General features: G+C 40.5%; 1 protein-coding gene across 1 annotated transcript in view; it reads right to left on the minus strand.

Annotated features, from left to right (window-relative positions):
- Positions 1-13,275, minus strand: part of frmd6 (FERM domain containing 6) — a 28,352-nt gene extending 15,077 nt beyond the window's left edge. The window contains exons 1-2 of the mRNA XM_063499672.1: positions 13,144-13,275; positions 453-728 (exon numbers count right to left, since the gene is read on the minus strand). Coding sequence (XP_063355742.1) covers positions 453-551 — 99 coding nt within the window. The 5' untranslated portion in view covers positions 552-728; positions 13,144-13,275. The remainder of the gene's footprint in view (positions 1-452; positions 729-13,143) is intronic.
- Between the last annotated feature and the right edge of the window lie 487 nt (positions 13,276-13,762).

Below are 13,762 nucleotides of genomic sequence, written 5' to 3' on the forward strand. Positions count from 1 at the left end.
ATTTTGACTTCATGCCTGCTCCTGAAGGAGTTAAAAGCTTTTCATTTAGATGATGTTATGTCTACCTCTGAAAAACAAACCAGGCAGCTTTCAATCAGGAACCTACAAAACAGACACCTGTTTTCCAAGATAAGAAAACAAAAGGTAGCTCACCTAAGAAACACCTGGCACAATCAATGACCTATGTTACTCTGAGAGGTAAAGCGCTAAATAGTAGAACCTTCAGACAAAGCCGAGCAGTTTGGTCATTGACTTTCTTTCTACAGTCTCGCCCACAGACTGTATATAAAAGATGTGCATCATCTTTGTTTATGTTTCTAAATCTAATCTAGAAAATAAAGCTGCCTGTTTGTCAATTAAAGCATTTGAAGTGCACTACATTATTTCACTCATAAGTATTTCTTTACCTTAAAAAGTTTTTAGCTTTTTAAGATAAAAAGACATCTACTCACATTAACTATGACATTTAGTGTGTCATCATTGGGCAAAAAGACACAGACACAGCGGCGGTCCTGCATGGTTTTGTTGTTGTGGAAGTTCAGTTTGTTCATCTTCGTGTGGCTGAAACGGGACAGGCCTCTTCGCCTGCTATCAGGCCCTCCGAGGACCCACCTCCACCACCGACCAGACCTGCTTCAGCTGTAGCCCGGTATAGACGCACCTATGGGCTCAGCGGGACAAGCAGTGCTCACAAGACAGGGCATGGGGACCCGAGCTGCAGTCAGCCACTGTGAAGACACATCATAGAGAACAAAGGACTTGATGTTAGTACAGTCTGATTTATGCAAATGTATGAACTATAAAGATGTGCTCTGCAATGTGCGGAGGAGGCATGGCTGACATTTAAAAAATAAAAATCTGAATTTGTTTGAAGATCTAAATTATTATTTAAAAAGAGCAAAACTGTACTAATGAAGCCTAACAGGAATGAGAAATATAAGACAAATAAGGAGGGGAAGCACTCCTGTTCATTTCCATGTATATGTGACACCATTTCAGAAGACTATAAATGACTCCGGAGGAAGCTGTGGAGGTGGGTCTGGAGAGGAACTGATGACATGTAATGCTGGGTTAAGGAGATACTGACTAAGCCACTCACACTCCTATCCAATTTCAGTTTATGTCACCACCTTTCTTTAAAAAAAAAAAAACAACTCAATCTAGCTGCTATTCTCATCTTTGGCAAATGTAACAAACTGCAGCTTGAACAGCTGTCTATAAAAACCTACACAGGGCACTGGATGCTGACTGGGTGTCTGACTGTGAGCCAACCAGCTCCACATTTCCCTCCTGGCATTACTTTTGTCAACTCATTCAGTTCTGTTAAAAGCTTTTGGCTGTCTGACTTTCTTGAATTTTTCACCGTCTGCTGGAATCCAAGTGCAAGAGTCAGACTGTGGCAGTGTCTGCTCCATGCCTTCTTACTCAGTTTCCTAGAATTAAAGTCTGAAGATGCTGAACAGGAAATACAAACACTAAAAATATTCCCTCTCATTTTAATTTTCAGCAGTATTTTCATATAAAAGGCCAACTATAACTTTATTCTGTGTATGAACCTGAAGTCAGGTCATATGAAAACAGTTCCGATACTCTTTTTGAACAGCAGTGTGTTCCCTAGTTTCTTACTAAGTACTATAAATAGCAGTCTCTCACACAATAGGCATACCAACAGCTTTAACAGCTGTCCTGTGAGCAGCTAGTAGCTCACAGCTTGAATTACACCTAAGGATGTGTGAGACCTTCAGAGGGTATGAAAAGTCTCAGACCAGACCAAAGAAAGTTTGAGAACAATCAGTAAAGATTATCACTTCTTCCTGTTTAAAGTCACTCACCTTGAAGGCATGTTGTCATTACAAACAGGCAGGATGGGTAACAGAGAGGATCACATTACCATGTGAGAAACTATTAGCATTTAAAAGGATGCAGTTAAATAATACAAGATTCACTGACAGGGGGTTCAGCTTAAAGATTCAGTAAGCAGTACCTGCATGCCATAAACACTGCAGTATAAGCTCCCCATACAGCATTTTAGTACCACTTATAAAAACTAAGACTAAGTGAAAAAAATAAGTCTTAAATCTGTAAATTCCAGCTTTAACAAAGCAAGCACTACTGAAAACAACCCTGAAATTACTGAACTGATACCAATAAACAACATCCTTAACTGTAGAACTGCACTTCTGCAGCAAAGTCACCGACCATTCGTACGCCTGCTGTCGACATATAACACTGCTTTGTTTCTGCATAGACAAGGGGCATTGTGGGTAAAGCGCCCATAAATACACATACTGTTGACATATAGCATCAGTTCTCATTAAAGCCGGTCATTGGGTGTGCAGTGTAGCAGGCAACCAGCCACTCAGCAAAGTCAGCTGATGAGCCATGACTGGGGCAGCTCCCTGGTTGCTGCTGACCTTGACTAAACCTGCAACTGCACTGCACACACAAACACGCGTGTGTACAGGCAGACAAAATTAGAGACAAAATTTACAGTAAGAGCATTCATAAGGACACACACTCACACTGGGTATGTTCCTGGACTCTTGCAATGACCATATGTCAGGTGTTACTACAGGGCAGCTGAGCAGTGGGAAGGCAGCAGGGTTAATTAGACATGAGACCAATCTAACTGGATTACTACTCTCTATCATTGTTTCCTCGTTGGAGCACGAGTGATGCAAGTGACCCAGGACAAACACAATGTTTACAGAAAATACCGTGCTTAGCCAGAATGGCAGTGCATGGAAAACAAAGCCAAGGCATCTGTACATAGATAAAAAATACAGGAGGTTTTAATTTACATTACAGGTTAGCTTCAGAATTCTCCCAATCATAGCAGTACTGTAATACTAGAAGCATGCTTTAACTACAAAAACACTTGAAAAGCATAGTCCTTCATTCACACCAATGTTCCATTTCAAGAAAGTAATTGAGATTAGGGCTGCCACGATTGGTCGACTAGTCACGATTACGTCGACTATCAAAGTCGTCGACGACTAATTTAATAGTCGATGCATCGTTTGAAGCTTTGTAAGATCCCAAAAGACGCAGGAATAAGTAGTAGGATTTAAGAGTGTAATAACGGAATGAAACCGAAGATGGCAGCACTGCATGTACAAGGATGCCAGCTGCCGTTAAACCCAGAAGAAGAAGAAACTGTGTCCCAGAATTCATAGCGCGGCCCTGCTCAGTTTCCAACAATGGCGGCAGCTAGTTAGTTTTAATATCTTATTATTCTTTCTGGGTCACAAAATAAACGTTTAACATATTTTCAGGCGAGAATGTAGCTGTGTAAACTTCAAATATCTGCTCAGTTTATCAAGACACCACATATTTTCAAAAGCGCTCCGACGTTTTCGGAGACGTCTGTTACCCACTAGCTCGATAGCGAGCCGGGGGCAAGCCTCACTAGAGCCCGTGAGAACAGCGGACTCCCGGCAAATTGTTTTCAAACCCACCGCTGTCTTTCACTACTCAGGTTAAACATGATTTATGAGTCACTTAGATAACTTAAAAATGTTATTGTTTGGCTTTTTTCAGTATTTTATTTGTTCCTGAGTAAATCGGTTTGCCTGAGATTAAAGTTATAGTTTTTACACAGCTGAATAAACGTCAAGCAGACAACTGATTATCAGAAGTGTGAGATGCTCGAGAATATACTCCGATGTCCCGTTACATTTTAGATAACAAGGAGTTTATTAAACTTCACCGAAACAATCTGCAAATTTCATTTAAATTTAATAAACTATCATCTTGTTTTTATTTTTAGTTAGCACATACCTTAAACACTTAAAGCTGTAAGCTAATGATAGTTATATAAGAGCAGATGCTGCTGGTGCAATACGCTGTACGTTTTACGTTCAATGCATGCATGATCTGATTAGTTGACTAATCGCAAAAATAATCGGTGACTAGTCGACTATCAAAATAATCGTTTGTGGCAGCCCTAATTGAGATCCACATAAAATCTGAATGACTCCTTCCTCTCTCCGTGCCTCACCTCTCCACTTAGTTTCATGAAATAAGACTGGTTGATTTTCACCTTATGTTGCTGGCAGACAGACAAACGCCAATGAAAACACACTTGTGCTGTATGTCTCAAAGGCTTTATACAGTAAGCAGCAAATATTTAACAAAGTTATGTGGGAAGTTTAAAGTAATAAGTCAAATGGCACATAATCATTCAGTTTGTGACACAGAAAATAAACAGCTGCTGAGACCAGAAGGTTTGCAGTGGAATTACATATTAATTATCAGTGATATTGAAAAGTTAGTAACAGAACAAGCTTCACTGGTTGACCAACCACAGGTCTTGCAGTATCCACATGGCAGCTGCACTCAGCATAGCTCTGTCTTGTATTTAAATGTTTTGGTTAAGGTGCAAAAATCAAGCAGCTCCTCAGGGTGGCTCCATATGACATGTTGTACAGTGAGTGATGATGGAAAGCAGGGGGAGAAAAAAAACAAATGTCACATCTTTCATACTACCCATTCATTACACTTTTACATTTTTGAATGGTGAAAGCAAATGCCTCTAATATCAAAGACAGCGGTAACTCAGACATGACTGCATTTTGCCATTACTGATGGGTTCGGGGCTATTGTGTCATGTCTGGTGTACATGTGACACATAACTGCAGACTTGTCCACCATGACAACGCACTGGTCCTTTTCATATATGCAATACATAAATTTACTGGATTTATCAATCTGCTAAATTGTTCCTCAAGGCTTTAATCATATATAACTACATAACAGTCGTAAAGACAGCTATTTTTGTCTCCATACATGCACAGTACTTACTGAATCTAAGCTGAGGTAGATTAAGCCCTGTGGTGTGTTCAAGGGGATACATCACGTCTTGTAAGAGCGCCATGCTAAGTTTTATGGAAATGTGATCAGGGTGCTGCATTAGACATAAACCATTCAGATGGCATCACATTAATGGATAAGAGTGTGTGTGTGTGTGTGTGTGAAGGGGCCTACTGGAAAGAGTGCTGGATAATGAATCGGATGCTGCTTTCAATCCCCTTCTACTGGATTGCAAAGTGTGATGCAATGCTCAGGTCCAACTAAGCCAACACCCGCACAAAAAGCGGCCAACTGCGCTTCCTCCTGCCTTTAAGTCTAAAACAGGGATCCTGTCAACGTGGCAGGACCAGGTATGACACCGAATCCCACACTGAGATACAGAGCAAGGCCTTCTGTCAAGACTGCAGCTCTTACTTTCTCATTCTTTCCCTCCATTGACATTAGAGGAGTGGACACTTCCAAGTCTTACAAAGCTCCAGGAACACAAGAAGAAGAAAAACTTCCTCTACTTGAAAAAAGAAGGACGCACTCACTGAAGGAGGCTGTGCTGTGCTGATTTAAGTGTAGCTTCAGGTACAGCATATGTCAAAGTTAAAGAAAACGGAGAGAAGAAGAGTGGATATATATACACAACAAAGAACGAGAGAGCAGGCGGGAGGGAGCTGGAACAAGGCAGCGCTCAGAGCTTTGGCATGAAAAAAAGAAAAAAACTGCTGTAGTCAGGAGAATTCCTCACGAACATCTGCTTCTCATTCCAACAATGGCGGCCTTTGATTCCTGATGCACACAACGAGCAGCACCACCACAATCCTCTGACAGCATCTGAAAACCTGGAGTGGCACACATGCACTGTAATCCCTCATGTGGAGCTAACCAGGAAAAAAAACAACTGTCAAGCCAAGTGAGCTAAGATTTTCATACTTTCTAGTTACTGTGAAAACTTTTTGGTGCTACTTTTAAGAGAGATTCCCAGAAAATATAACAAATACAAATGAGGTGCTATTCTTTGTCCAATATGACAGTGAACTTAAGCATCCCTGGGTTTCAGACTGTTGTGAAACGAAACAAAACATCTACAAATGACACCTTTGACAGGTAACTTATTTATTTGTAAAAGAACCATATAAAAGCACCACAAACGTTTAAACTGCAATAACTCAGAAGAACTTCACAAATAATAACTAAAATCCTCAATTTTAAGAAACTGAAGCACCATAAGGTCATAATATGCTAGGGCTGCTCGATTATGGCAAAAATGATAATCACGATTATTTTCACTGAAATTGAGATCTCGATTATTTGACGATATTTATTTAACAATAACAATATATTGAATAATGGCTTTAAAGATGTCAAAAAATAATATAAAATAGTGTGCAAATACTGATAACAGTGCAAATGTTTGCAATATAAAAAATAAATGAAAAATGTAAACATCTATGTTTAGTGAACTTCAAAATACTGCATAATACTGGTTGTTCACTGTGTTAATTGAGCAGTGGTCTTTGGCGAGGAAAACGTTACCGCGTTTGTTATCTCCTTGTGTCTCTGGGAGCTGGTGGGATGTTTAGTCGCGTTGTACAGGGTAGCGTGAATGGAAGTCTGTGAGGATGAAGCAGCTGTTGTCAAGAGTTTTTTCTCTATGTTCCTTCATTGTTTGATTGTATGTCACTTTGTGAGCGGTCTTCAAATGATTGAATAAATTTGTAGTGTTGCTCTGTGGTGCAGCTACGACACCGTAGCAAAGTTTCCACACTATGTCTACTTGATCCACGTCTGACTCCGCGAACCCATAATGTTTCCACACCACTGAAGTCGTTTTACCTCTCTTTTCAACCAACGGCATTCTTTCTTCAGCAGCCATTATCCTCTCCTCACCAAATAACTTCTGCTTAGCTTTCCGAGCTCTCCGAGCTTCCCTCGGGTCCTCTTAATTGTTGTGACGCGTGTTCGAAACGCAGAGAGGTGCGCTCGATTTGCCACACGGAGCAGCGCGAGAGGAGGAGCTAATAATCGGCTCAGTCATTTTTAAAGATCGTTGAAAGCCCAGATCGTAATCACGATTAAAATTCGATTAATTGAGCAGCCCTATAATATGCTATCCTCTTTCTTTTCTTGGGATTGAACTTTAGTCAGAGCTAAAAATTCTCCACAATGGGGTATGTGTGAGGAACAAAAACACAAGACAAATCCTTATATTATACAGACATGTTTCATGGGCTTCAGATGGTGCCCTGACTGAAATATTTAAAGGGCACAACTTTTATAAATAGCTCCAGTGACTTAATTCGAGTAGGAGCTGATCCTTTTTCCCTCACAGTTCCCTGCCAAAAGATCAGTTTATGCAGCTAATAGGAAATGTTGCTGAGCTGACAAGTAACTCTAAATCATATTAGTCACAGGATGGCATTAACCTGAAGACTAAGACTTCCCATCTCTTCTGTTTAACTTGCTGATGGACTAAATGAGAAGCAGAATAAAAAACACGGGTGGTGGCCAGTGGTACCACTCAGCCTCATAGTAGATACATCCATGATATGAATTTCAAAATCCTATGTCACCTTGTTCCCGAGTTATCGCATTCATAAAGGTTTCAGAAAAAAGTATGTGTGACCTCTAACCTTGAGGTCAACGGCACTGAGATTCAAACTCTTCTGAAAATTTTTGTGGATAAATCTATGCTATCAATTTCAGATGAGATGACTTCCTTCTTGAGTTATTGCATTCACAAAATTTTCAGAAAGCCTGACCTGAGATGTGAACTTGATTTTTAGTAGATACACCTATGGTATCGTTTTGAAACGCCCACGTCGCTTTGTCCTCGAGTTTTTGCATTCACAAATTTGGTTGTCCATCTTGCCTGCCCACCTGGTAGGGTAACAACAATACCCCATCAGCCTTTTAAGGCTGAGGCATAGAAAGGCATAAAAAGTATACTAATGGCCGACCTACTTGACTAGTGAAACCATTCCTTTTATGGTCTAAACTTCTTAAGTCGTAAACCTGCATTCTTTCAAACAGCCAGCAGAGGGTGACTACTATGGCTCCAAAAACACTTGAGGTTGCACAGAAGTCTTTGTGACTTCAGTAAACACTTTCCTGATGAGTTTATGGGCTCAGTTCATATTGACAACATTAGTTCTTCCAAGAGTTGGCAAGAAGAACTATACGGTGTATGCTCATTGGCTAACGACCCGTCAACCACAAGTCATTTGCCAACGAATATGTGGTTCCTCAGGGGTGGATGCGTTATCCACCCCTCAGCTCAAGGCTCTAAGCAGGACTTCACAAACCAATGGGAAACATCACGGTGGCTACACCCACCTGTCTATGAGAGACACACACAGACAGTTTTCCGATGCTAGGGCTAGTGAGCCAGTAAGACCTACAATACACTGGCTGAAATGCTGCAGTGCACTATTTTCTCTTGAGCCCTTGCCCACAAAAATATCTAGCAGATATTGTGTGTAGACTGTCAGAATTCCTTGTCTCCTACCACCCAGCTTGCAGAGTATAAACAACCTTTTGGCTCTGAGCAAAACTAGCTCTGAGAACCAAAACCTAATTTTGGTGATTTATCAAAGGTTGATGAAATGTGTGATGAAAATCGAGGCAAGTATTCACAATGCAGACAAATCCAGCCCCAGCTCTAGAAAATATTTTGTCCCTCCATGCCAGTAGATGGATCTTAAAAAAAAAAAAAAAAAAAAATATGATCACGTGACCTCTAAATTTCTAGGTGTCCTCTTGGACTATTCTCATGTTCAGTAATTGCTGAATGTCAGACCTGAATACAGGACAGCACTGTATTGCTGTTACATAATTCACAGAGAAAAGTCAAGGAATAGGTGCCCTCAGGGTAAACTACCACTCAACCAGTAAAATGCAGTTTCAGTATATAGCAGCCATTACTTGAATTCACTGGGGTGGTGAATTTTCAATGGTGATATATACATATATTTTTAGGATTTTAATTTTAAAATCATTTTGCATCTAAAATTTAGGCTGGAGTACGCACCCCTTCTCAAACTACTCTCGAACACCTGTGAATATTTATGTCAGACTTATCATGTAATTGCTTAACCTGGCACGGGTTGGCACATTTGTTTTATTTTTTCCAAGCAGTTCCACAGAAGGCTGTTTGTTGCCTTTGGCTCTGCGTGTTTCTCCTGTTTATTCAATGGCATCTCATTTCAAAGTGTCACACGCACACACACTTTACTGGTCCAACACCTAGTATGTAGTATCTTCTTTTACTTCAGCTCTGTTAAAAGTTGCATTACTGCCACCTTTGGAAGTTGTAGCACATTGCATCCTACAAACCAGCAGTAAAAACAACATATTTCATATAATAAAACAGTTAACAGTTAATAATTAATAACATTAACTATTTAATTTATATTTTTAGCTTAAAAATCACAATGATACCCGTCACCTCTCGTTGCTGACTCTGGATTTATAATTCATAAGTCCTGTGTCATCATTCTACTGTTGTTGCCAAGGTTAAATCATTCTGCATTAATACCAGTATGCTATAGATTTTTAGGTCCTTTGAATTTAAATACACTGGATTAGAGTTGGCTAGGTTTGCAAAGTGGCAACATGTGAAAGCACACAATATAAAACCTTCTCTTTCATCTTGTAAAGGAAATTAATATGCTTAAAGTTAAAAGAACATCCAGGTTTCCTTGTGTTTGCCTTTTTCCCTTAGCTTAAATAAATATATTTTTATAATCTGTAAATTGATTCAGAATGATCACATCCTTCACCGTTTGAATATGCCACTTTTCTTCTCTTTCTCTACAACAAAAATCAGTAACAGAAAGCTCCAAGAGAAAAGATTCAGGGAATTCTCAGTGAACACCTTAAGCTCGGCTACTTTTATGGAAAAACTGCTTTAACAGTCATAGCATCTGGCATCCATGTGGCTCTGAGGAAGGACTGAGAGCTCGCACACATATCTTACACTGCCGGCATTGCCAGACATGTTAGGACAGAGTCAGCAGTCGCTCCCTTCCCTCCCCGCCCAGCATTTAATCTTGGACTCTGCATGAGTAACCTCACAAACCTAGCAATCGCAGTGCAATTCACCACAGAGACGTCAACCCGACCATTACATATGCTTGAAATAGCACAAATAGCCTTAAAGGAGAGGGTTAAAAAATGAGCTGCAATTATAACAAAACCCCAACCAAAACCGGTTGTTTTGTTTCAAGCAAAGTGCTCCATTATAACTGTATGAAAATGTTTGCACAGGTGATCTAATCTGTTTCCTGTGTGCAACTACAAGGATTGTCTTCCAGTTGCTTGCACTGTCCCACTAGGGGAGAACCACAACACTGAAGTCTTTTTTTGTTTTGTTTTGTTTTGTTTTTCTCTGGAAAAATGCTTGAACTGTGCGGACCTCCTGGGCACCATTTTTTTTTTTTTTTTAAAGAAAGGAAAACAAGAGCTCTAACCCGATCACCTGGTAGCATGCCAGCTACGAAGGGCTCTGGAGCATGAAAATGACCTCAACGGAAAGACAAAGTAGAGATAATTGGGCCAGTGTGTTCAGCCATCATCAAACCCATACAACACTTACAGCTGGAATTACATCATAGCATGCTGAGAAATAAATACACTTTTTGCTAAAGGTATTCTTTAGTTTCTCACTATCCGGTGTTACTGACCCACCAGTGGTCCCATGTCTCTGTAACTCATCTCACAATCAGTCCTACCAAAAATCAACAAACCAGCCTTCAGGAAACACGAAGAGCTGCTTTGAGAAATAAGCCGATAATATCCTCAGGGGATGCCGGCAGGTTAAATCTCTCAGGTCCACTTCCTCAAAAAGACATGAGCTTCACTAAAGAGCCCAGCTAGCAGAGGAAAAACACAATCCAAGGAAGAAGGACATGGGAAGACAAATGCAGGAAGAGCTGACCCATTTTTTCCCCTTCTATCTCCTTAGCACACTTAAGCCTTTCAGCTGAGGTAAAAGCATACCACCCTGATGTTTTTGCTTAACATTTTTGCTGTTTTTGTCCTGTCAGAGCCAAAGTGTGTTCATGACTCTTGAGGCAATAAAACCAGTCAATTGTGAGAATTACAAAGGTACATAAACAGCTTCTCTGGAAATTAGGTTAGTTTAAAACTGGCCTTTCCTGAGATACAAGCTACCTGGAGCAGCTATCTGGGCTAGATAGTAGAAAGTGATAGCAGCAGAGAGCCGAGGGCACCTGTATAATTTACAGAAAAATAGATTTGAGGGTGTATACACCCTCACACTGTAGATACTGTGCAGATAATACATGCAAGATGGCAAGAGATAAAGTTTCTCATACTTCATGGCAATAACAGTAATTTCACCCTTTCTTGTATATGTTTATCACATTGTCCTGAAACTCAAACACAGTTTCACCTTATCTTCTAGCAACAAAACCAAGGGCAGATAAAGAGAAGAGCCTTTTTAAAACAAGCTTCCTAAATGGTATGATAATCCCCACATTGCATTATGTCATGCTTCTTTAGGATAATTTGCATTGCAAGTTGAGAGTTATGTAAAATACAGGTAACGGGTTATCTTCAGTTACCTACAAAGAACACCACAGGAGTTTTCCTCTTCAGCTTTGTTACTATATGTAGGCGTTTTGTACTCACTGCAGAGATTTAGTATCGGAGAAAGCCAGCCCCAAGGCTAAGGATTCAGTTGAGCTTCTGATGCTTAGTGTAAAACTGCAGAGATCATTGAAAGCTTCAGAAAAACAATCGGTAAAACATTCAGTGAAGTAATGTCAAGTGCTGTTTATGGTTTTATAACAGAAAGGTAAAGCTGAGGGTAAAAGTTTTAGAAGGAGCTCAAAAAACATAACAGAAAACATTACACTCACAAAGTTTTAGTGCAGTTAGAGAGGGGGGATTGCCTTGTGAAATTATGGACCATCCCGTCACACATTCCTACAGACTTGCATGAATGAGTCACCCACACGCACACACACCAACCAACCACCTTTGTTCACTCATTTCCTTTTTGTTTCTAACACCAGCACTGCTCTTCCCGTGCAGACAGCACCTGCACTATCCCCCTCTCCCATTCACTTTGCTCTATATATACTATACACCACACTGAGCCAAGATAGTGTCACCATATCAAAAACATGACTTGTTTTTCTTCCGTTCTCCCTTACAGCTGGACCAGAGACCTGGATAGCAGGTTGTATTTCTGGAATGGTCCAAGCAAAGTATCTGAATAAGCTGCCATATGTAGTGGAGAGATTTCCTAACGTTATCAGGGGGATCCCCCTTGCCTGACTATGCTGGTGTCTTCAGAGGCAGCCAGCGTGACAAGTGCAGTAATCATCACTGTGCAATGTTTATGCATTGTGCAAGAATGTTTATTACATTGCATTAATGTCCCTATTAGAGCTTGGCAAAGAACACGAATGACAAATTAGTTAACATCAGTCCAGCTGAGAAAGCTTCATTTCTGCTTTGGCTTCTTCTGAAATGAGGTCATTTAAATCAGAAAATTAACAATAAACCAAGGACCCATGCAACATTTTTAGCTTTAAATAAGCAACACCTTTCCATAAACAGAATCCATGGATTCCCATTCTCCTTTGTGTCTTGATTGCCCTTTGGTCTAATATTAAACAGAGGGGGGAAATTGCTGGCATTCCTGTGCGCTAAGACAACAACTTTGCAATTTGCCTAAAATAAAACAAAAGGGGGATTTGAAGCAACAAAAAACCGGGATAGGACTGCAATGGGGCACGCATACTTTTTGCCATTTACGTCCCCACAGCCACACGTGTGCGGTATTTACACAACAATAATAAATCCTGGATGTTAGTCATTTTACTGTTTAACTGGACTGGATAAAAACACAACCCCCATAACGAGATATTCGCTTCTTAATGATGGGACCAGGTTTCTGGTAATGATGACAGAAGATGGGTGAAGACGTGCAAATAAAATAACTCGTCATGTACCCTGAACAAGGTGTCTTCCCGTCGTGTAAGTAAAGGTAAATAGCAGCGACTAAGTCCACGATACTCATATTTCAGGGCAACATTCCCAGTCAAATATCCTGGCAGCATCCCAGTTGATGAAGCAACGCAACTAATCTGCCCAGACTTTGCGGCAACGAATTCAAAACTGCTAATAATAATAAGAATAATTTAAATATATGAAATGAAGTGAAACCCACTCCATTTGAACATCTTAACCCCGGAGAAAAGACGCCGCAGCCCTGCTAGCTAAAGTCCTAACCGTTAGTAATCCCCCCGCGTTAAGTCATAAAAACGGCTAAAGGTATTCAAAGCATTTGGCCGGCGATGTAAAACTCACCTTTTAATGACAAAACAAGTTATTCCCCTTTGAAGTGGTTAATCCAAAAGGAGTTTTTTTCCGAAAAGAAAAAGAAATCCACAGTTTAGAAGGACTTCAGTAAGTTTTTGGGAAGAGTAGTCGTTCGGCCGCCTTCGGCTGGAGCCACACTGTCCGCGCTGGAGCTCCACATAGGAATACATGTGCGGTGAAGGGACGAGTGAGAGGAGGGAACCGGGATGCAGATGTGGATTTTCTGTTTACATCACCCAACAAAATAAAGCCAAACGACTATTGGCAACATATGTCAATATCCCAAAAGTATACTCAGTAATGTGCCCGGGGACAGTTTATGCCTGTTAATATCGAGAATTGCCGTGGAGCTTGTAGTTCATCCCCCCTAATAGAGGTCTGATTTGGTATCTTCCACGGCCGCCTCTCATTCCATTCCTCCCAACTGTGTAGGACTCAACTCTGCCGCATTAAATTTGGAAGTCGCAGCAGGGAGATCGCGATAAAATAGTAACGGCGTCGTTCGTATGTATTAAAAGCCTAGCTCAAAAAGTTTGAGATGTAGGGCAGTTTGTTTTATTTCAGGATCACCAGCTGTTTTGGTCTTCTTCTCCTCTTGCACTGTTAC

Source organism: Pelmatolapia mariae, linkage group LG16_19 (assembly GCF_036321145.2).
Source record: "Pelmatolapia mariae isolate MD_Pm_ZW linkage group LG16_19, Pm_UMD_F_2, whole genome shotgun sequence".
NCBI lineage: Eukaryota > Metazoa > Chordata > Actinopteri > Cichliformes > Cichlidae > Pelmatolapia > Pelmatolapia mariae.